This window comes from Rhinolophus ferrumequinum, chromosome 5 (assembly GCF_004115265.2).
Source record: "Rhinolophus ferrumequinum isolate MPI-CBG mRhiFer1 chromosome 5, mRhiFer1_v1.p, whole genome shotgun sequence".
Classification (NCBI taxonomy): Eukaryota; Metazoa; Chordata; class Mammalia; order Chiroptera; family Rhinolophidae; genus Rhinolophus; species Rhinolophus ferrumequinum.
The window spans coordinates 2,574,121-2,599,079 of NC_046288.1; the positions used below are offsets into that span (position 1 = coordinate 2,574,121).

The 24,959-nt window shown below is 38.5% G+C and overlaps 1 protein-coding gene across 12 annotated transcripts in view; it reads right to left on the reverse strand.

The window, feature by feature from the left end:
* The window catches only part of ZNF438 (zinc finger protein 438), a 173,262-nt gene that overhangs the window by 75,914 nt on the left and 72,389 nt on the right, over positions 1 to 24,959 (reverse strand). For 8 of the 12 annotated variants that reach the window (XM_033106505.1, XM_033106497.1, XM_033106498.1 and 5 more), the window contains one exon: positions 6,611 to 6,688. The exons of 3 other annotated variants lie outside the window; for them this stretch is intronic. Coding sequence is in view for 1 of the 9 variants with exons in the window: in XM_033106494.1 (XP_032962385.1) it covers positions 1,182 to 1,194 (13 nt within the window). In the remaining 8 variants the exon portion in view is untranslated. Of the gene's footprint in view, positions 1 to 1,181; positions 1,370 to 6,610; positions 6,689 to 24,959 lie in introns of those variants that run through there. One more of the 12 variants, XM_033106494.1, reaches the window with a different exon arrangement.

The following is a 24,959-nucleotide window of genomic DNA, read 5'->3' on the forward strand; positions in this document are numbered from 1 at the left end:
TTACTGAGCACTTAGTATGTGCGATACACTGTTCTAAGTGCGGTATTAATTCATCTTGTAAAATGTATTAATTCATTTTGTCCTCACTTCAACCTCATTGTCCTCATTTTGTAGACGAGGGCATGGAGGCACTGAGAGGCGTAAGCAGCTTATCCAAGCTCACATAGCAAATAAGTTGTAAATATGAATCCAGGCATTCTACCTTAAGGATCTCTCCTCTTCAACTATTACTCTGCACTCCACAAAGTAATATGCCACCTAATTAGTTGCTGTGTTCCCCAAAATGTTGTGTTGAAGTCCTAACCCCCAGTACCTATGAACGTAACCTTATTTGGAAATAGGGTCTTTGTAGATGCAATTAGGTTAAAATGAGGTTATACTGGATTAGGGTCAGCCCTCATGCAATGTGACTGCTTTCCTTAGGAGGAAAATGTGGACATAGAGGGAAGACAGCCGTGAGGATATGGAGGCAGAGACGGGAGTAATGCTGCCGCAAACCACAGAATACCTGGGGCCACTGGAAGCTGAAAGAGGCAGGAGGGTCCTCCCCTAGAGGCCTCTGAGGGAGCATGGTCCTGCCTACATTTCAGATTTCTAGCCTCCAGAGCTGCCAGAGAACAAATTTTGTTGTTTAAACCACCCAATTTATGATACTTTGTAATGATAACCCTGGGAAACTAACATAACACTCTTTCTCTTATGCTGAAATAGGTCATCCCATCAACCTGTTATTTCCAATTTTAACACAGATGGCAGTGTAAGTAACATTTAACTTTCCTCTGAATTCTATTTAAAGAAAATCAATGGACAGGGGTGCAGACAGGGGTGAGGCTGTGAGAGCTGCAAAGCACATCCTCCCATCTAATAGAGGCAGCTTCTAGTCCACTAGGCCTGATTCCTGCCACAAGGAAAGGTAGGACTAAAGTTGCCAGATCTTACAGTTTTCAAGAGAACCCAGAAATCTGGATTTGTACATTAATTAACAGCAAATCAAATTAGTAACTAGTTAAAATAACACTAGTAAATAACTAATTCATAAATGTATAAAACAAACATTGTGTAAGCCAAACATGACACATCTATGACCAAATCTGGCCATCATCTCTGCTTTGGGTATTTTCTTTGCTTTTCTCCCTTTCACTTGCCTACTCTCCCTTTCACTTCATTGGACCGGGCCTTACCTGGAGTCAGCATCCATCCACCATTTCTGGAAAGCAGGCCCGGCACTGGCACTACGGGCCGCGTGGAAGTCAGCACCTGAGAACTCGGGCACCTGTCCGGGATGTCCCGAGCGTGCCAGATACAGAAGAGCCCGCCACACTTAGGAATCCCTCTTCTGGTCCATATCTGAAGTCTAATATCATTCTTCTATTGTCCGTCCAATCTATAAGAGACTTAGAGCTTTAATTGGGTAAAGGTTTGGGGTAGGCCGAGGACATGACCTTGGTACTTTTCAGGCTCACTGCCACTTCATTCATCGCACTGTCCTTATAACTTAATGAATTCCCTAAATTTCTTATATCATCTACGTATACTTGAAGAGGCATAAGTAGATTATAATAGTGCATGTTATCTTTCAGTATTCACTATACTGTAACCTATGAAAGTTGCCAGAAACCTGGAAGCATTTGTGAACAGAAGTTTTGTAAAAGCAGTTTTACAAAATGTGGCTTTATTAATCAGGCTTGTTAAAAAAAAAAACTTCAAAAATATAGAGAATGTCAACATCAACTCCAGTCCATGAAGTCTATTGCTGTTTAGTAGGCTTCGAATCATCTGCACGCTCACTGGCTGTGAACATTTCTTCAGTATCTACCAGAGTTCAGACCTATTTGATATGGTATAAAAACTAATGATTGCTTCTGGTAAGTGAAAGGAGGTACTTGATATGTTGCCAGGACTCTGCTACACTGAGATATTAAATTCAGTCTGGCACACCATGGTGTTTGGGACTTGTAAAACTGACAAACATTATTATGGAAAGTCTGTAGAGCAATGTTAAGAAATGAAACACCACGAAATCTGTCCAAGTCATCTCATTTAATGTTTTAGGCTTACTTATTTATTTTTTGGCATGAATTAAAAAATCTCTCAATCTTCCATTGGTTTTTATACCTGTAAAATCATACTGCAAATCACTAGCTTATTATTCTCATAACAATTCCAAAGGGTCAGTGAAGCAGGTTCTATCCTCATCTGACAGATGAGGAAACTGAAGCTGAGAGCATTAAATACCTTGTTCAAGGTTGTTAGTGACAGAAGTAAAGCTTGCACTCAAAGCCTCTAATTCTGAGTTCAGTGATCTTTCCCAACAATAAAAGTCATGCTGGCTGGTAAGACCAGGCTGTTTAGACAGTTGGATAGACAGATCTGGGATCAAACCCCAGTTCTGTTGCTGATTTGACTTTTGAAGTCAGATAAATGTTTTAAGCCTCTCTAAATCCCAAGTTGGCCATTTGTAAAATGGGGTTAAAATTATAAAATACATGTGAAGAACATGGCACAGAGTGGGCACTCAACAAATGATAGTTCCCTTCTCCATCCTGTCTCCTACAGGATCCCTCAAATCTAAGCAGACCACCCATTCTCTGGTTACACATCTGGATGATCAGTGAAAACCTAAGTAGGTACAGAAAAGGAACTCACAACAATAAATTCATTGTCACAGGCCAAGGAGATCACAGCAGGAACTGTAGTCCTGTATGTACGGATTATAGAACAAGACAGCGGTTCTTTGACGCTGAGTCTTTTTTAAAGGGGTCAGGTCACTCAAAACGTCACACCTTGAACGTATTCGCTGCTGTCTAATATGGCTCATTGTTTCCAAACATAAAATATTCAAAACACATCAAAGAAGTATTCACTGTTTCCAGTTTATGGCATGGTTTGAGACTCTTGACCGTTGGTACCCTACCAGCTGTCATGTCCCACAGCAGCCAGAAGTGAGAATCCCCAGCATCCAACTCATCAGTGCCGTAAGGAAAGTTTCAATCTGACTGCTTTACATCTCCACCCTGCTAGCTCACTTGGGTGAGGATGGGACAGGGTGTTCACAAACAGACACTAGCAAGGGATGGGCCTGAATAGGAGGCGAGGGCTACACTGACAGTGGATGTGGGCAGGCGAGAAGCAGAAGCTCAACGTAGGTATAGCTGCTGTTCTCAGGAGGCATGCATAGGTCGGCGACTGGAAAAAATTAAGCAATTATCAAATTTGATGCTAAAAATATTAAAATGCATAGCATGATTTAGAGTATTTCTTCAAATTTCACTCTAACGCTAGAGAATGATGTGACAATAACTATCTTACATAGGTGACTCCGGTTCTTGGCACAATCCTGCAGAACTGGGATTGTGTTACTGCATATGTGGGTGGTTATTAAATGCTTTATAATGATTATGTTAAAAGTCATATTCCTCATACACATAACTTCACTTACTATTACGACTTGGACGTGTACATGAGTAGACAATGGTCTCCTTCCATTAAATGCAACTGGCTGAAATTACTGTTAAAGTTGCCAGGTTGTTAAGAAAAAAAGAGATGAAATTAACGAGGGTGAAGTTGTATAATCAGTTTGTAAAACAAATCATGCCGAGGTCAAGGCTGACATCAACAACTCCCACACATCTAAGTACATTTAAAAATGTGAACTTCTCTTTCTTCCCACCACCATTGCTCTAATGCAAGCTGTTTCTTATTTCTCTTCCATTCACAGGCAGGGACCGAATCATTTATTTTGGCACACACAAATATGGTCATGTCACCCGTCTCAGAAACCTCTCAGGGCTTCCCACTGCTTGAGAGACATTGGCCCAACTCCTCAGCAAGGCATTTATGACTCTCCTCAATTTGGCCCATCCTTCTAATTCAGTGGTTTTCAACCACTAGGGGAGCCTTAAAAGAAAAACAAGTAGGTCTGATGTCCCAGAAATTCTATTTATTAGTTCTGGGGAATGATCCAAGACTTGTATTTTTAAAAGTATCTATGGATAACTCTTATTCACTGCCAGGGTTGAACCACTAGTATAATTTCCCCACCTATTATTTCACCCTACACGAACAAAACCTTCTGTTCCAGTCAGTAATGCTGTTTCTGTTGGTTGGTTTGTTTGTATATCTCTAGTCCACTATTCATGCTGTTAATCCAACCTGGAATATCATTTCCTCTCCTAGCTCTTTCTTTCAATCTTCACCATTCCTCTAAGACTAACTGAAATCCCACTGCTATCTTTACAACCATGGTGAATTAGAATGATCTTGCCATTCTGATCATCTTAACAACATTTGTTACCCTCTTGGAGTATTTTATGGCAATTAATAACATTGTCTGAACTGTGGGGGTTTCTCTCATACTTCACCACCTGGATTTCAGGCTCCTGGAGGGAAAGCAAACTTTTCTTAATACTCTGGTTCTCCTTCCCTAGCCCCGACCATCTTTGACAGCATAAAGCATGAAACAGGCATTCACTCCTGTGCTCCAAGCTTATGATGACTGAACAAATTAAACCCTCTAAAATTTATGAAGTGTTTTTCTTTACTCTGACAGCATAAACTGTCAACCTCCAGGACTGTTTATGCATACACTGACGTATTTTTCATGGGAAGCATTACTACGCCCATGTACAAATGAAGAAATGATCATTACTGGTCCACAGAAACTGACATGATGTCAAATATAAGGTTGATACCTATAAAAGTGTTTTTCTTAATAAAAGTATTTTCCATATAGATTCAATTCCCACACGTTTGTAGAACAGGAAGGGGAGGTGTAGTAAAAACAGTTCCTAATCTGTCAGTATCTAACTTAAAAATGACCCACATGTGTGATACGACAGCTGAAGCCCTGTTTCCCATCCTAACCCACTGTGGGGAGGATCAGGAGAGCAAGGCTTCCCTGGTCCTCAATATACAAGACATGAGAGCATCAGCAACGCACAGGCAAATGTCTCTTATGCAAATTTTGAAAACCATAAAGCTAGTGGCATGCATGCGAGTATCAAGTATCAAGTACATTGAGACACTGCCACAGCCCAAGCCCAGGCCGGGTCCTGTTCTGCCCCTGGGGCATGCGAGATGTGCTTTCACATGCAAAGCTAGAATTTCTTCACAAAACAGTGTTACACAGGGTGGCTGCCTGTAGTTAAAGTAGTACAGGTATTGATGAGTTAAATTGTCTTGGGAGGGCTGGCTGAGAACCTAACCACTATTTATAACATTGTTTTTGTGGAAAAATGCTTTCTGCATTCCAAACAACAGAATTAGACATGAACTTTTGGAATACGGTTTATTTCTTAGGTTGGGAACTGACTGTGTCTTGTTAATTACACTATTTTCCTAGGATAAGATGGCAGAACGGACATGTGCCAGGAGTGCATAACAGGAATGAATAGTTGCCGTGAATATGAACCATATGTATCTATAAGGATGAAAGACTGCTCGGATGATGGGAGGAAAATTCAGGCATATTCTTAATTTACTGAACAAATATTTACTGAGCACTAGTAAGGCTACGCTGAATGCTGTGAGAGACAAAAATAAGGCAGACAAGAGGTTTGATTTTATAGTCCTTACAACCAAGGATGGGAGCTAAGACAAACATAAAAACAAATAATAAAGCTGTATAGTAAAATGTGCTATCTTCGTGATAAAAACAAAATGTAAGATAAAGTCAGCAGCCTGAGGCGAGCTAGTACCTCCAGTTGGAGCAGTCAGGGAAAGCTTCATGGAGGAACCTGCATTGCATTGAGCCTTGAGAGTTTGCACAAGATTACAACTGGCACAGAAAACAGTAAGCGAGGAGCAGGGAACATCACAGAAAAACATAAAAAAAAAAGTACAAGACATAGATATGAAGAACAATGAGAATTTAGAGAATAGCAAAGAGTCCAGTTGGCTAAAGTGAGGGATATTTTTAGGAGCTCGGCAGAGGGCTTTGAATGCCCGGCAAAGTGGCATGGATTCCATCTAAGAGTGAGTGGGGAGCCATGAAAAGGTTTTAATATTACTGGAGTAATTCTATATGCAGACCTATCTGGCAGCAGAATACAGAATGAAGGAAGAGAGAATGAAGACAGACGACCATTAGGAGATAATTCTAATAGTCAAGGTTGGTTAAGATGACTTTTCAAAGCTAGGTGCTTGAATACATACTTAAACATTTAAGGTTCAAGTGTTCGTTAATAGCAAAATATCCCCCTTTAATGACCAAAAATGCATAAATCATTTAGAAAAATCATATAAAGACTTAAAAAAACTGAAAAACAAAATATTAGTTACAATGGAAAAACCATTTTAAAAACATTAAGTTTGGCACATAGTCGAGACTTGATGACTAGACCTGATACAAATAAAGGATTACTCTGAGGTGTTAAGTCTCATTTTAAAAATAATTCCATGAATTTAAACATTATATTTTTAATAAGAACATGAAATTTAATAAGAAATCATTTTTCCACTATTTTCCAAGACGTGTGACCCAATATACAACGTGACTATAAGATATTCTGAGAAATCAGAGGGTTGAGAAAGAGTCAAAGGGAGTGGACTTAATTCTTTACATTCTAAATCAGTCTTGAGCTGGTGCTAAGATGGATGTGAGCAAACTTACTTGAAGTGATTTGAGTTGGCAAATGTCTTCTAAACTTCAAATTTTCAGTATTGGATGAGACATGGCATTCATCTTTCTCTGAAAACAAATTTAATGGAAGTAATGAAATTTGAAGAAATGATAGGTAGTTTATAGAAGCCAATTAGATGAAACCTTAAAGATCATAAAAGAGTTATATGAAGTCCTATAAAATTGATATTACTTATACTATGTATAATTTAAGGACTTAAGATAAAAATCTCAAGCTCTGCTCAAAGACTTCTAAAACAGGAGATATGATACATTCCCTTCACATATTTTTATGTCAACTTCCTAAAAATTCTGGAAAATATATTGTTAGATACTTAGCCTGATTTACACTGAATAACATATTTAAAATTTAGCCAACAATCAAGTCCTATTCAGTACTAGAGCAGGGAGAGATGAAGTTGAATAAGACATATTACTTCTATCCTCAAGAAACCCACAAACCACCAGAGGAGACAGACAAATATGGATAACTTAGTATCAAGGCAGATATAATACAAGTAAGTGCTGCAAGTTATACAGGTGCTATGGGATTTTGGAGAGGGTTAATTATGACAGGGAATGTGTGGGAAGGCTCTGTGCTATGGACTGAATTGTGTCCCCCACCCCCTAAAATTCAAGTGTTGAAGGCCTAACAAGTAGTACCTCAGAATGTGACTGTATTTGGAGATAAGACCCTTAAAGAGGTGACTAAGTTAAAATGAGGTCTTTCTCGTGAGACCTATCCAATCTGACTGGAGTCCTCATGAGAAGAGACTAGGACACAAGAGAGTCAGCAGGGATGTGTGCACAGTGGAAAGACCATGTGGGGATACATGGCGAGGAGCTGGCCATCCGCAAGCAAGGAGAGATGCCTCAGAAGAAATCAAACCTGGGGACGCCTTGATCTTGGACCCCTAGCTTTCAAAACTGAGCAAACAAATTTCTGTTAAGTCACCAGGTTCGTGGTACCGTGTTATACAGTCCTAGCAAACTAACATACTCTGTAAAGATAAAACTTAAATAGAGTTTTAAGAGATAAGACTTTAAACAATTAGACAGAGGTAGGTTTGGAAACAACATTTCAGGAAGAAATAAAAATTATTTTAGGCATAGAGGCCACAAATTACAGTGTAAGCTCAAAAAGAGTCAATACACTTCTATAATAAGAGTATAGTTTGGGGGTAAGGGAGATAACAGGGAAAGAGGAAGATAAGGAAGGAGGGAGGGAGGGAGGGAGGGAGAAGCAGGAGATTGAGAGATCAACAGAAGGATAGGACTGGAACCGGGGGTTGAGTAAAAGGGGCTGAATACTACACTCAGTACATGGGATTTTATTTTATACATAAAAGGAGCCATCAAGGGTTTTTCAGTAGAAAACACATTCAAATTTGTATTTTAGAAAGATGGCTCTGGTTTTGGAGTAAGAGTTACTGTGAGAAGATTCAAAAGGCAGTGAGCCCTGTTTTACTGCAATTGTCAAGATAAGAAGAAACCAAGGCAATTGCAATGAAAGTAAAAAGCTAAAAATTCACTGAAGACATGCTTGAAAACAAGAATCAGAATAACCACCCCATCAGTTATGCAAGACCGAAAACTGGAACAATTATTATCATTCATTTATACAGTTACAAATGCCAAGTGTCTTGGGCCTCAACAGACCTTTCTTTTCAATCACGACCATGCGTTGTGTGCATCGCCATTACCTTAAGAAATCAATCAATCGAAAGACTCACCTCACCTCTGACATCTTACCCTAGAACTTCAGAGCTCAACCTATAATCACGAAAAACCCTGAAACCCATTTCCTCAAAGGACACACTTCGTTTGTGTGATCTCTCTTGCTGCAGCAAGTCAATAGAACACTTTGCTTATCTCCTGAAAGATTATTTAAGAAGGGGGCTTTCTATAAAAAATTGATGTCCATCAGTAAAGTCAAGGAAGAAAAGCAGAAGGAGGAAGCACCCTGTCCTACCTTTTCAGGGCAGAAGGAAAACTAAGAAGAACTTGACAGTCACTGGTGACCTTAGAAAGAAATTTCAGGAAAGCAATAAAAGAGAACAAAAACTTCAAACAATTGTGTGATTAAAGAAAAAGGAGAAGTGGAATTAACTGGTACATTTTGCTCTTCTAAGAAGCTTGGCATAGTTTGAAGGGTGAAACTGAATCTAACAATATTTTTTTGTTGTTGTTACTGTTTTTCATTTTTATAATGCTAGTAAAAGGGAGATAGGCAGAGGGAGAGTGATAAATGATGGAGCAAATTCAGAGATCATGGGAACAAGAACTCTGGTAGAGTTAGCCATATTGAGGAGGAGAAACGGTTCTCTATGATTAGAAATGGAGGAAAGGATGGGTGATGGATATAAATAAAAATTGTGTGTCATGGGATAAAGTTAAAGGAGTTCAGACCCAATGGTAAGGCCATCTATTAAGATAGAGATGGAGACAGAGGGAGGGAAGGACGGAGAGATGGAAAGACAGTATATGAATCAAGGAATATCTGAATTGAAGAATTTGAGAGCAAAGTATTGCCAGAGAACAGGAGAACGGAAAAGAGAGGGGACTTTTAGTATTTGAGGTCTTGGAATGATTTGACTGATAGAACTGAGCAAGTTAAAAAGTGAGTTCTGGGTATCAGAAAGTCACAAACATGAATGAAGAGAAACAGATTATAATGACACGGTGTGGAGTGGAGAGTTTCAAGCCTGATGCTGACTGACATAACCGAGGAAGTTGTAGCAATGCTCTGAAGTCAACCAATAACAAGACTTAGAAAGGGGGATGGCAGCGTTAAGAGTGAGAAGAGAAAAAAACGGATGCACACTGATCACTGAACTGACAGTGGAGAGCACAGGAACACGTCAACTGTCCCTTAAAATCCAGAGATAGAAAAATTGAATACTTTTTCTTGAGATGGCTGTTGGGGGAAAAAATGGCACTGTCTACAAAAGCCAGGTTTAAATTTCTCGGGAGGACAGGGAACAAGAGTTCTGGGGAAAGATCAAAGTTATAAAAACTTGTTCAAAATAGAGGATCCCGATGACATGAGGAACCTTTGGAAGTAGGTCAGCCGTGAAACTACAGGTTCCATCTGAGCAGAGTAGGTCTGACTCCTAGGAAAAGGGGAGAGTAAAGTGTAGGGCGTCATCCAGGTTGATAGGTGACAAAACACCACTCTTTCTCTCTCTGTCTTATCTGTTTGGTGAGATAAGGCAGAAGTCTGACCAGGTATGCCACCAGTTTCTCACTTTCTCTTAGAACTTGCTTTCCCAAACCCACAAATATTCGCCTCTCATCCACATGGTAAACTCAACACAGCGATTTAAGTCAATGCAATTTGAAAGGATAGAAAACTAGATGCAGATCTAAGCACACTCATTTACCCCATTTCCCCACAGATGAAGTTGACATTTTTACTCTAAGTTATGTCTACTTGTCAAAGGGTTCAGAAGTTAGAAGAAGAAAAATATGGCATAATTGGTCCCCTTAAACTCCAACAAAAGGTATGCAAAGTAAATACATTGAAATCAATCTGAAAGAAACTATATGGAAAGTGGGTTGAGTGTAGACTTGATAGCCACAGCAAAGTTTTAAATTTCCTAAAAACATTTAAAGACCTAATACTGAGACCTAATTCAATTGAAGAATACTTAGAGGTAGGGTGATTACTAATTATGGATTCTATGTCTTTAGAAGATATAGCACTATTCAGAATTTTTACTTCATTTTGTGTCATTTTGGCTAAGTTGTATTTTTAAAGGAATCTGTCCATTTTATATAAGCTGTCAAATGTATTGACGTAAAGTTTTTTGTAAGATTTTCTTATCATTCAGATATTTCTTGGACCTTCAACAATATTTCCTTTTTATACCTGTATTAATTTAAGCTTTCTCTTTTTTCTTAGTAGGGATTTATCAATTTTGTTAATCTTTTCAAAGAAAACTATATTACTTCTTTTTCTATTTTATGTTTTTCTATTTTCTATTTTATTTTCTTTCTTTATTATTTTCTTCCCTCCAGTTTATTTGAATTTAATTTGCATTTCTTCTCCTAGATTTTTGAGATGGAAGCTTTCAATCTTACTTTTAAAAATAATGCATTTAAAACTACAAAATTCTCTCTTATCTACTTTAACTGTCTCATAAGTTTTGATACTGATTCACTTCAAAATATTTTCTAATTGTGGTTGTATTTCTTTGACCCATAGATCATTTAAAAGTGTGTTGCTTATTTTCCAAGTAAATTGAGGATTTAAACATCTTTCTGTTATTTATTTCTACTTTAATTCCACTCCGGAACATATATGTATGATTTCAATCCTTTGAAATTTGTTGAGACTTGTTCTTTGGCTCAGCACATGTTCTATTTTGGTGAAGTTCTATGTACACTTGAAAAGAATGTGCATTCTGCAGTTATATTCTGTGAGTATAACATTGACAACAATAGGTCAAGAGGTCAAGTTGATTCATAGTATTATTTAAATAGTCTATAAACTTACTTATTTTTAAAAATATGCTTATTATGTAGTGGGTGAAAGAAGTTGTTAAATTTTCCAACTATCAAAGTGATTTGTCTATTTTTCTTTTTTGTCTTATCAATTTTAGCTTTATATATTTTGAAGTTACATTGTTAACATAAATTTAGAACTGTTGTCTTTCTATTGAATTGACCTTTTTATCATTATAAATGTTCCTTTACCTCTCCTAATACTTCTTGCTTTACCGTCTACTTTGTCTAATATTAATATTTCAGATTTCTTTTAGTGTTTGCACAGTGTACCTTTTCTTTCCTTTATGTAATACATCTTGTGCAAACTATATATACTTGAGTCTTTTTAAAAATCTAGTCCAAAATTTTTCGCTTTTAATTAGAGTAAGTCTATTTACATGTAATTACTAATATTTAAGAACACCTTCTATTACTGGTTTTCTATACATTTCATCTGTACTTTTTTCTTCTTTTATTCCTCTGTGTTTAATTTTTTTATTATTCCATTTTATCTCTTGTAGCTTTTGTTTAAACATTTTTGTGATTTTTAAGCAATTATCCTATACTTTGACGTATTACAGTTGACTTTTTCACTTCCTGAACAAAACAATCAGTTTAAATCCATTTACATCTACACAACCTTTGTTCTATTGTTTTCATATATTTTATTTCTATATATGTTTTAAGCCCCATAAGACACTGTTATTGTTGCTTTAAATAGTCAGAAATATTTTACATTTACTCACATATTATGTTTTCCTATATTCTTCATTTTTTCCTAAGGTTCTATGTTTCCATTTGGTATCATTTTTTTCTTCAGACTGAATAACTTCTGTTAGTATTATTGTTCTATAGGTCTACTTGTGATATAATCTCCCACCTTTTGTCCAAAAATATCTTTATTTTGCCTTCATTTAAAAAAAATATTTTCGCTGGTACACTGTTTCTGGTTGTCAGTATTTTTCCTTTCTGCACTTAAAATGTAAGGATGTCATTCCACTGTGTTCTGATTTTAATAATTTTCATAGAACAGTCAACCATCAGTCTCACTGTTGCTCCTTTGAAGTAGTGTGGTTTATTTCCTTTTGGCTATTTTAAGATTTTCGCTTTACAGCTTGTTTTCACAAGTTTCACTATGTTGTATGTAGGTATGGTTTTCTTTATATTATTCTCACTTGGGGTTCATTCAGTATCCTGTGCTTTTTGAGTCTGTGGATTACTATTTTTTTTATCAGTTTGAAAAATCCTTGGTCACTATCTTCAAATATTGCTTTTGCTTATTGTCTCTTCCTGGGATTCGAATTAGATGAAATGATTGAATCCCATGTGTCTCATTCTGTTTTGTTCTCTCCATTCCTTTTTCTTTCTGTGCTTTAGCTTGTCTATTTTTCCACTGAACTGTCCTTGAGTTCACTACTTCTAGTTATTTGTTTTTTGCTGAGCTTACTGTGCTATTAAACTTACATCTTAAATTCAGATATTATATTTTCAGCTCTAGAGTATCCATTTGGTTATTTTTTTATAGATCCCAACTTTCTGTTCATATCCTTCATCTTTTCATCGATTATGTTAACCTCTTCCTTTATTTCCCGTAACATAACAATCCTTGCTATAAAACTCCTTGTTTGGTAACTCCTAGATCTGGATTATTGATGAATCTGCTTCTATTGTTTGTTCTTCTTTGGACACACTTTTTTTTCTGACTTTTCACATATCATATATCTTTTTAGTGTGTTCTTAATATTGTGACTGTAACCATAAAACTGTGGTTGATATTACTTTTCTCCTACTGAGGGCCCGTTCTTTCCTCTATGAGACAGGTAGAGTGAGAAGCTGATCATTTCAATCTAATCAGCTTATTTCTGGTATAAAATGTCTCAAGAGTGAACTCAATTGTGTATTTATTGCAGCTGCACCATATACCCATCCGTGGAGCGTGCTAATCACTGCAAGACTGCAGAAGACTTCACTATGTAATTCCAGCTCAACTTTCCAGCCTCCGGAACTGCCCTAAAGTTTAGCAAACAACCAATGGGGAAAACTAGCTGTGTGTCTGAGGACTCTGGCTTCAAGTTCACCAGGCCAGACTATAAAAACCATCAAAACTCTAATTGGTTTCGCTTTCCTCTAGTAGAGTCTCACTTCCATAGCAAGCTTGATATTTAGCAAGTGTCCATTCTGGCCAAACACACTTGGGAAAGATGATTGCTAGCAATCTCAGCTCATATCGGCTCTTCTATTTCTGGAATTTCAGTTCATTTAGTCCTCTCTGCTTTCTTATCTATTCAGCCACCCTATGTCTGGGTGATTGGAACATTTGATTGGAACATTTAATCCATTTAGATTTAAAGAAACTTTTGATAGGTATGTAGTTATTGTCATTTTATTATTCCTATTGTTTTTATCTTTTTTCTTCTTTTTAAAGAAGTCCCTTTGACATTTCTTGTAGTATTGGTTTGGTAGTGGTGAATTCCTTTAGCTTTTCATTGTCTGGGAAGCTCTTTTAGCTCTCTTTCAATTCTAAATAATAGCTTTGCTGGGTAGAGTAATCTTGGTGTAGATCCTTGCTTTTCATCACTGTGAACATTCTGTGCAAATCCCTTCTGGTCTGTAAAGTTTCTGTTGAGAAATCAGCTGACAGTCTTACAGGAGCTCCCTTGTAGGTAACTAACAGCTTTTCTCTTGCTGCTTTTAAGACTATTTGTCTTTAACCTTTACCATTTTATGATGTGTTTTGGTATGGACCTCTTTGGGTTCATGTTGTTTGGTTTGTTTGGGACTGTCTGTACTTTCTGGGATTGTATGTCTATTTCCTTGGCGAAGTTAGGGAAGTCTTACGACATTATTTCTTCAAATAGGTTTTCAATCCCTTGATTGCTCTCTTCTCTTGGTACCCCTATGATGTAAATGTCGGTACACTTGATGTTGTCCCAGAGGCCCCTTAAACCATTCTCATTTTCTTTTTGCTGTTCTGATTGGGTTTTTTTCTGCCACCTTACCTTCCAAATCACTGATTCGATCCTCTGCTTCATCTAATCTACTATTTATTCCCCCTAATTCTTTATTTCAGTTATTGTATTCTTGATTTCTGACTGGTTCTTTATGTTTTCTATCTCCATTTTTATGTTTTCTATCTCTTTGCTGAAGTTGTCACCGAGATGGTTGAGCATCCTTATAATGTGTGTTTTGAGCTGTGCATCTGGTAGTTTGCTTGTTGACATTTTGTTTAATTATTTTTCTGGAGTTTTCTTCTGTTCTTTCATTTGGGACATGTTTCTTTGTCTCATAAATTTGGCTGCCTGTGTGTCTTTCTGTGTATTAGGTAGAGCTGCTACATCTTCCAGTCCTGATAGACTGACCTTATGTAATAGGTGTCCTGTGGGACCCAGTGGCAGTTTCCCTGGTGACATAAACTAGATGTTCTGGGTGCGTCCCTTGTGTGGGTTATGTGTGTCCTTCTGTTGTAGTTAAGCCATGATTACTCTGGGCATGTCAATGGGAGGGGATGACCCTCAGGATGATTGGCTGTCAGGACTGGCTGTGACTACAGTGGAGGAGCTGTTGTGCTGGGGTTGATCCCAGAGAGCAGGATTTGCTTTCGTGGGGCTTTGGTGCCTTCTGAGTCCACTCTTGGGCATGTTGTTTGTGGAGGTGGTTGGGAGGTGCTCTGCTGTGGTCTGAAGCTACCCATTGGGTGTGCTGGTCGTGGGGCCTGTGTGGGGGGCTCAGGTGCAGTTCAGAGGCAGCTGCTACTATGCCCTGGCTGGGGCCAGTTGGTATGAGCTACAAAGTAATTTGCAGATGGTTGCCACATATGCTGATCTTGGAGTTGCCTGGGAGAGACCAAGCTGCAAATCAAGGCTGGTTGCAAATCAAAGCAGGCTTGGGGCTGCTTAGCAAGAGGTACGGGGCACGCTGAGGCCAGATGCTGTTTGTATGGGGTTTACGAACCACTGAGAGATTTTAGGAAAGTCCATAGCAGCACGAGCCAAGGCAGGCCATTTGTATGAAAAAGCCAAAAGAAGTGGCTTGGGTGGCCCCACAAGTTGGGTGGGTAGAGTCTCAGGAATCACCAGGGGAGGACAAACAATGTTAGCCAGGTTGGTGGAGACTCCAGCTTGGAGTCTGCCTGCATCTGCAGGCTGGGTAGGGGGAGGGCTAAACAAAGAAACAATAACTTCTGCCAGCACTTCTTTCTGGGAGAAACCCTGCCCTTCCAGTGCTTGCCCTAAAGCCAGACAATTCAGTTCTGTCCTGCATGCCCCTGGCACCTTTCCAGCTGCTGCCACAGAGCTGGAGCTCAGACTGAGTGGGTCCTTCAGTGAGTAAGTCCATGGACCCTGTAGGAGGAATGCCTGAGACTCCAGCAGCTCTTTGTCTCATTCAGCCACAATACACACTGACTTTTACAGCCAGAAGTCAAGCAAAACTCTCTTTCTGGCACTGGAACCTTGGGTTGAGGCGACTGGTATGGGGCTGGGACCCCTCACTCTTCAGGGGAGACTTCTGCAGCTGAGATATCCCTCACAATTTTTAAGTACCACACATAGGTGTGGGGCTAGCTGGTTCTGCATCTCCATCCCTCCTACTGGTCTCAATGTGGCTTCTTTTGTATATTCTTAGTTATAGGACTTCTGTTCAATTAGTCCTCAGGCAGTTCTCAATGATGGTTGTTTTGTAGTTTAGCTGTAATTTTGATGTGGTTGTGAGAGGAGGTGAGCCCAGCATTCCCCTATCCACCATCTCCCCAGAAGTCCCCGGCTTACCTGCTTCAAGAATTTTGAAGCTCTATTACTGGGTTCACAGACATTTATGATTATGCCTTTTTGATTGATTCTTTTATCACAATGAAATCTCTCATTAATCAATAATCGCTAGTAAAATTCCATTCTGAAACCTAGTTTGTTGGATATTAACATAGCCACTCCAGTTTTCATTTTTTTTCACCCCATTCTTTTATTTTGCCCTCCTGCCACCACCATTCTCTTGTAATATTTTTATTTTATTTTTAAAAGATTTTTATTAAAAATATAGCTAACATACAATATTATATTAGTTTCAGGGGTCCACCATAGTTATTCAACATTTATTTAACTCAAGAAGTGATCACCCTGATAAGTCCAGCAACCATCTGACACCATACTATGCTAACACAGTATTATTGACTATATATGACTTATGCCATATTTACATCCCCAAAACTTATTTGTTTTATATCTAGAAATCTGGACATCTTATTCCCCTTCACCTTTTCCCACCTATTTTACATTTTCAATTACAGGTGACAGTCAATATTATTTTATGTTAATTTTAGGTGTACAGCATAGTGGTTAGACATTTGTGTAATTTAAGAAGTGATCCCCCTGACTAGTCTAGTACCCACCTGGCACTATACATAGTTATTTCCATGTCATTGACTATATTCACCATGCATTACTTTACAACACCATGACTATGTTGTAACTACCAATTTGTATTTCTTAATCCCTTCATCTTTTTTACCCTGCCCTCCAAACCCCTCCCATCTATCACCCCAAGAAATCTAGTACCCATCTGACACCATACATAGTTATTACAATATTATTGACTATATTCCTTATGCTATACTCTACATATCCATAACTACTTTGTAACAACCAATTTGTATTTCTTAATCCCTTCCCTTTTTTTCACCCACACTCCCAACCTCTCCCCCATCTGGCAACCATGAAAATGTTTTCTGTATCTAGAGTTTGTTTCTGTATTTTATTTTGCTATTAATAGTCCATATGTAAATGTAATCACATTGCCTCTGTTTTTCTCTGTCTGATATTCCACTGAGCACAAGGCCCTCCAGGCCATTCATGCCACCACATATGGCGAGAACCCATTCCCTTCCCTGGTCGAGCAAGGGAATATTGCTCGACCAGGGAAGGGAATGGGTTCTCGCCATATGTGGTGGCATATGTGGTTATATATATCCTCTTTATCCATTCTCCCTTCAACAGACACCAGGCTACCTCCACATCTTGGCCATTGTAAACAATGCTGCAATGAATATATGAATGTACACAACCCCTTGAAGTAGAGTTTTGGGTTTTTCTTTAATAAATACCCATAAATGGGATTAATAGTTCTTTGTCTCTTATTAAAACCTTTGTTTTAAAGAATATTTTGTCTGGTATAAATATTGCTACCCCAGCACATTTTTTTAATTTCCATTTTCATGAAATATTTTTTTCCAACCCTTTACTTTCTATCTGTGTGTGTCTTTCAATTTGAAGTGAGTCTCTAGTAGGCAGAATACGTAAGGGTTTTGTTTTACTATCCATTCAGCTCTCCCATGTCTTTTGATTAAAGTATTTAATCCATTTACATTGAAAGTAACTGTTGTTAGATATGTAGCTACTGTCATTTTATTATTCATAATTTTTTTATTTTTCTGTCTTAAAGAAATCCCTCTAACATTCCTTGTAATACTCATTTGGTGGTGATTAATTCCTTCAGCTTTTTCTTGTCTGAGAAACTTTATCTGTCTTTCAATTTGAAATGATAGCCTTATGGGGTACAGTGTCCTTGATTGTAGGTCATTGCTTTTCATCACATTGAATATTTTGTGCCAATCTCTTCTGGTCTGCAAAGTTTCTGCTGAGAAATCAGCTGACAATCTTACGGTAACTCCCTCATAAGTTACTAGTTGCCTTTCTCTTGCTGCTTTTAAGATTCTCTCTGTCTTTAACCTTTGCCATTTTAATCATAATGTGTCTTGGTGTGGGCGTTTGGGTTCCTCTTGTTTGAGACTCCCTGAGCTTCTTGGGCTTGTATATCTATTTCCTTCACCAGGTTACGGAAGTTTTACATCATTATTTCTTCAAATAACTTCTCAATCCCTTGCTCGCTCACTTCTCCTTCTGGTACCTCTATGATGTAAACGTTGTTATGCTTTATGTTATCCCAGAGGTCTATAGAAATTTTCTTTTCTTTTTTTTATTCCTTTTTGTGTTTGCTGTTCTGTTTGGGTGTTTTTTCCTACCTTTTCTTCCAAATCTCTGATTTGATCCTCTGCTTCATCCAGTCTGCTGGTGATTCTTTCTAGTGCATTCTTCATTTCAGTTATTGTACTCATTTCTGACTGGTTCTTTTTTTCTGTTTTCTATGTCCTTTTTTATGCTTGCTACTCTGTTGAAGTTCTAAGTGTCTTGAGCATCGTTATAATCATTGTTTTGAACTCTGTATCTGGTAGGTTGCTTGACTCCATTTTGTTTAGTTCTTTCTCTGGAGTTTTCTCCTGTTCTTTCATTGGGGAAATTGTTTCTTTATTTCCTCATTTTGGCTGCATCTCTGTGTTTCTTTCTATGTATTAGGTAGATCTGCTATGTCTCCCAATCTTGACCAGGAGGCCTTATGTAGTAGATGCCCTGGTACAGTCACCCTGGTCACCTACTCCGGGTGCTCCACGAGTGTCCCTCCTGTGAGTTTTGTGCACCCTCCTATTATATGCATAGCTTAGCCTTGATTGCTATTGGCAAGTCAGTGCATGGGATTGCCTCTCAGAATGATTGGCTGTTGGGTTTGGCCACATCCACAGCTTACAGGCTGCTGTGAGTGGGATTTGCTCCAGCAGCCTCTGGTGTCTATTAAGGGGTCCCTTTGTGTGTGCTGCTTGTAGGGCTAATTGGGCAGTGTTCTGCTGTGGTCTGAAGCCAACCTCCAAGTTTATGGTTCTGGACCCTCTTGGAAGGGGCTCTGGTGCATGTCCAGGTCAGCCACTACCTGTGACCAGCCGGGAACTACCTGGTAGGAGCTACAAAGTGCTCCGCAGTTGTTCGCTGCCTGTGCTAAACCTGGAGGCACATGGGAAAGGCCACACTGTGAAGCTATTGTGTTTCCCCGAAAATAAGACCTAACTGGACCATCAGCTCTAGTGCGTCTTTTGGAGCAAAAATTAACATAAGACCCAGTCTTTTATATTATATTATATTATATTATATTATATTATATTAATTATATTATATTACATTATAGACCCGGTCTTATTTTAAAATAAGACCGGGTCTTATATTTTTGCCCCAAAAGACGCAGTAGAGCTGATGATCCGGCTAGGTCTTATTTTCAGGGAAACACAGTAGGATATCTGCCACCAGGCCAGTCCTGGTGGCGAAATGCCAGGACACCCTGATGCCTGCTGTCCACTGCCATCTCCCTTAATGTTCAGCCACTGTTAAAGCCTCGTGTGGTATGCAAGTTGGGTGAGGCAGGGTCTCAGAGTCTCTAGAGTGGGAAGAGTTGTGGTCACCAGGTTAATGTAGATTCTGGTGTGGTGTTAGTGCTGAGCCTGGTGCTACTTAGTGAAGTCTCAGAGCACAGTGAGGCCAGTCGTCGCTCACCTGGAGCACACAGACTGTGATAGTTTTTCAAGAAAGAGTGTAACATGGGCAGATTTGCCTGTTCACCGAGAAAGTGCCTCAGACATTAGGGAAGTTGGGCAGGGCAGGGTCCCAACAAAGCCCACCAGACCAATTCAGATTCAGATTTGGCCATGCGGGACCAACACAGCAAAGATGGTGTGTGCCTGCCAGCTGCACAGGAACAAGACCCCACACAAGGAAAATGGTGACTGTCCTCCAGCCTTTGCCCCACAGCCACAAATCTCAATCTGTCCCCCATATTCTGCCAATGTCTCCCGAGTCACTGTCTCTCCACTGGAGCCCAGGGTGAGTGCCTGCAAGTGAGTGAGTCTGTGTGTGGGCCCTTTAAAAGGACATCTGAAGGCTTCCTTCTCATCTGGATGGTCGGAATCCACACTGTTTTACACAGCCACATGTTGTGGGGGCTCCTCTTCCTGGCAGCAGTACTCCGGGCTGGGGAGCCTGGGTCCTTCAGTCCTATGGGGGTGACCTTTGCGGCTAGATATCCCTCCTGATTCTCAACCGCCACATGGAGGTATTGGGCCAATCTATTAGACGTCTCCTCCCCTTCTACCCGTCTCTATGTGGCTTCTTCTTTATATTCTGTTATAAAACTTTTGTTCAGTTAGACTTCAGATGGTTCTCCAGGTAGATCGTTCTATAATTTAGCTGTAATTTTAATGTGTTCACAGAAGGAAGCAGACACAGAGTTTGTACTCGACCATCTTGGATCTCTCGCCACTCTATTTTTCTTAATGATTAGTGTTTGCAAGGTATATCTTTTTTTAATCCTTTTACTTTTAACCTGTGTGTTCATATTTGAAGAGGATTTATTATAGACAGTACGTAGCTAGTAGGTCTTGGCTTTTTATCTAGGCTGATAATCTCTGCTATTAGAGAATCTACACCATTTACAGTTAATTAATGTAATTATGTGTATGGTTGAATTTGAATTAACCATCTTATTTTCTATTTGTTCCTATCTGTTCTTTGTTTTCTCTTTATTTCTTGACTTATCTGGGATTGAATTTTTTAATTTATTTTTTGTATTTCATTTTATCTCCAATATTGGCTTATTAGATGTATACCTATTTCTTTTGCAGTTTTGGTGATTGCTTTGGTGTTTAAAATATAGACCCTTAACATCACAATCTAACTTCTAATAGTATCATGCCATTTCATATACAACATAAGAATTTTACAGTGGAATACATCTATTTCCGCCCTCCTGTCTTTTGTACTATTGTCATCAGTCTAACTATGATAAAACTCATATTGAAGAAGCTAGGTGTCGGCACTCTTGTTGACACTCCCAGCTAAGATTAGCTTTTGAGTGATCCTTGTCAAAGTATCAGAAATGTGAGTAAAGCTGTATTGGACAGTCCAAACCAGCCCATTCTCCAGATGAATGCCAGCAACTAACCTCAGCTGATGCTACAGAGAACAATAACCACTCTCTGAGCCTGCCCTTTTCACTGACCCACAAATTGTGAATTACAATAAAATGGTTGTTGTTTTAAGATGATAAGTTTTTATGTAATTTGTTACAGAATTACATAAACATAGCACATTCTGGCACATGGAAGTGGGGTTCTGTAATAAAAATCTTAAAACATGTGACACTGGCTTTGGGACCAGGTGGTAAGCAGAAGCTGGAAGAGCTTCAAGAAGACTGTCAATGACAGCTTGAAGGACATTAGTAAAAATGTTAACAGATGGAGAAATGACAACCCCTCTTACACAGTGGTGGAAAGTTTACTGTTTGCAACAGTATTCCTTGCATAACATAGAAAAAAGAAAATATGTCCAATACAGTTGTAGATTTGGCTAAGGAGATTTCTAGGCAGAATGTTAAAAGTATTAGTCTCCTTTACCCATATATGATGAGACATGCACAGAAGAAAATGAGCTATTAGAAGAACTGTTTCATGCTCAAGCAGAATTCAGAGTAAATATAAAGGAACCAGGTATTGCTCTTTTAAAAAAGAAAACAGTTTCTCATCCCCTTTCTCCACAGACAGAAAAGACATAGCTTCAGAGTAAACACCACATCTAGGGCTCTATCAATAAAGCATGGTTTCAGGATAAAAATCTCTAGAGTATGGCTGTAAAACACTGTTGGTGAGACTGCAAAACTATTTAAAGTATTATGTAGTTCAGTTCTAAGAGTCTTAGGAGTGTGCCTCTTAGACTCTTCTAGATAAAACACCTCAAAGGAATCTTGAGGGTGTGCCTTTTGGACTCTTTCAAACAGGAAAGCTTCTAATAGACTTATGGGTATTGTCTTATAATACTTTCTCTCAGTCTGAAGTAGGGGGAAAAATACTTGTCTGAAAAACAAATACGGGTATGGCTTCTGTCTAATGGAGTGTATTTCATTTTGATACACAGGAATCTGACCAAGTCTTTAAAAGAATTATGTCAGATTGGACTGAAAGGAGCAGAGAGACCACAAAATGAAAAGAGGCTTTTGGACTTTCAATCTTCTATAAGCAGGAAACAAGGCAGGAAAAGCTCCCCAGTTGAAAACATGAACCATTTCTTATAGAAAAAGAAGGATGACTCAGAATTGATAAGGTGAAGCCAGGAGCTATGAATAATCACTGCCAGGGAGTAGGAATGGCCCTAATGAAGGAACTGACAACATGATAATTTCAAAATTACTACGGACCAGTAAAAACTACGTGCCTATTTCTCTATTTTTGAATGGAAGTGTTTACTGCATCTATTCTATGCCTGCCTCTCCATTGTATGTTGACTAAATAACTTGTCTCTTGAGAGGAACTACACTGCGGAGCTTCCTGCATATCTGGACCTCATTTAAATGACAAGATCTTGGATCTTAACCTTGAAGCTAAAGCCATAGTTGGATGAGAATTTTGGAAATCTTGGAAGGTGGTTAGTGTATTTTGAATAGAGGAATGTGAATCATTTGTGGCCAGAGGTGGACTGTGGTAGACTAAGATGGTCACAGATTCTGTAATACCTCTTCCCTTAGAAGGTCATGCCCTTGTTCCCTCTCATTGAAACTGGGAGGGTTCTGGGACTGCTTTGTCCAACAGAACATAGTAGAAATGATGTGGTGCCAGTTTCCAGTTTTAGGCCTAAGACATTGGCATCTGCCACTTCCCATCTCCTGGAAAATTCTCTCTAGAAGCCCCAAGACTAAGTATTAGAAGTCTGACTACCCTGATACTACCATACTGGAAAGGTCACGTGAACCTAGTCTTCCACCTCTGCCCAGGAACCATATACGTATATGTGTAAAGGTATCTTGTATCCTCCAGAGCACTCCCTCCACCAGTTGACTACCATCCAGTGATCTCATTCAATGCAGCATAGAACAGAAATATCACTCAGCTGAGCGAGACCTGCCTTAATTCCCAATCCACAGAATCATGAGCTATATAAAACAGTTGTTTGAAATCACTTCAGTGTTGGGGAAATTTATTATGTAATAATACATTACTACAACAATAATTTTTGTAAGTTATCTTTTTTTAAGTTGCAGGGGCCACACTGTCCTGTCACCACTTTCTACAACCCAATTGTAAGCAGAAGCCTAAACGTATATATAATTCAGAAGTAACTTGAATAGTTCATTACAAGGTAAAACTATTTCTTAGAAATAAAAAGACCAACTTTCTCAGAAAAATTATAAAACAAACTACTTTTTGAACACAGGAAGCTTCAATTAAGTTATTACAACTAAAACCAACCATTTTCTTCTTATTAAATATCGTACATACATAATTAAGCCAAAAGAGTCATGCTCAGGTTTAGTTCATTTAATAAACTGTTACTTAGATGCTTTCTCATGATTGAAGCAAGACCAGTATTACAAATTTGTGGAAGTCTAAAACAGTGATTATAAAACATAATGTAAACAAATACTGGTTTATTAAGATAAATTATGAAGTATACAATAGGTAACAGTTGTTAATAAAGTGATTTTATATATATATATATGTGTGTGTGTGTGTGTGTGGTGTGTGTGTGTGTATACACAGACATATGTATATGTAATGTGGTGTATGTGTGTACGTGCACACTTATATCTTTTTTAAATGGAGGGAGTGCCTGTCTGACACCAGTGCGTTTACTGCAGCATTTTAACAGTCAAATACTGGAAACAATTTAAATATACATCAATAAGAAAATAGCAAAAATGAGGATAGAGTTTAATTTTTGATTCTACATATTCTATATTTGACATATGAATTCAATTGTTAGAAATGTTTACTCTAGGCATGTAGCACTTGTGGAAATTTACAATGAAAAACACACCATTCCAAGTTAATGCCCATGGTCATGTCCTACTGTCTTTGGAGCCTGAATGATCCCTTGGTCTAAGCACTGGAGAATAGCCAAATTATTTCTGGGGGAGAATCACAACCTATTAGCACATATTTCTTCAGGCTGTCTCTACTTATAGGTGGTATAAAATCTATTCAAATACATTTTCTCCTCGGGCTCCCCAACTTTCCCAAGAGGATGCCAATCCTACACCCAAGCTAGGTGACAATTAAAGCAGAAGTCTCTATATCTAACCTGTAACTAAGAATAACTACACTGCTGGTACTTGTCAGGAAGTAAAAAGGCCGATTTTACCATTACTCAGTTTTTACCAAAATCTTCTGCAGGATTGCTGCATGTCTATTTAGTCCAGCCATTCATTATTCCCAAAACTGCACGTCGGGATTAAGACATACCAACCAAAGAACAGCATTTCTGGCTTTGTCCTTTTACAGCTCTCCTGCATATTCACCCAGCAGAACTGTTTAATAAACCGCCTTAGATGTTAAGCCACCAGACGGTACTGAAGGGAAGTTTAAAAACAGGTCTGGAGAAGAGTCTTCAGCTATGTATTACAAGGATGCCACTGAGGACAGAGTTGAGTATGTTGCACTATGACGAAAAGGATATATTTTTCTTTGACTTATAATTATTAGGCTTCTCCTAAAATGCTAATAGATTTTGATCTTGTGAAAACTAGAAAACACATCTCATAAGAGGTCTCGTTAGAGAGCTTAGAGCAAAATTTGTGACCCAACCTCAAACAAATATGGAGCTTTTATGAGACGCACTGTGTGTCCCACTCTTAGTCCATTTGTCCAATTTTTATCATCCTTCGGTATTTTTTTTTTACATTATTGAGGTACAATTTACATACCATAAGATTTATCTGTTACAAGTATGCAGTGAAATGGTATTTCAGTAAATTTACAGAGGTGTGCAATCATCACTACATTCCAGTTTTAGAACATCCTCATCTCTCTTCAAAATCCCCTTGAGTCCATATGCAATCCCCGCTCCCACCCCCAAACCTGCTCTGATTTGCTCTACCTAGACAATTCATATGACAGGCACCAAACCATTTTTATTCTTCTGAATTTGGCTTTCTTCACTTAGCATATCCTTGAGGTGCATCCTTGTTATAGCATATATCAGTATTTTCCTTTTTT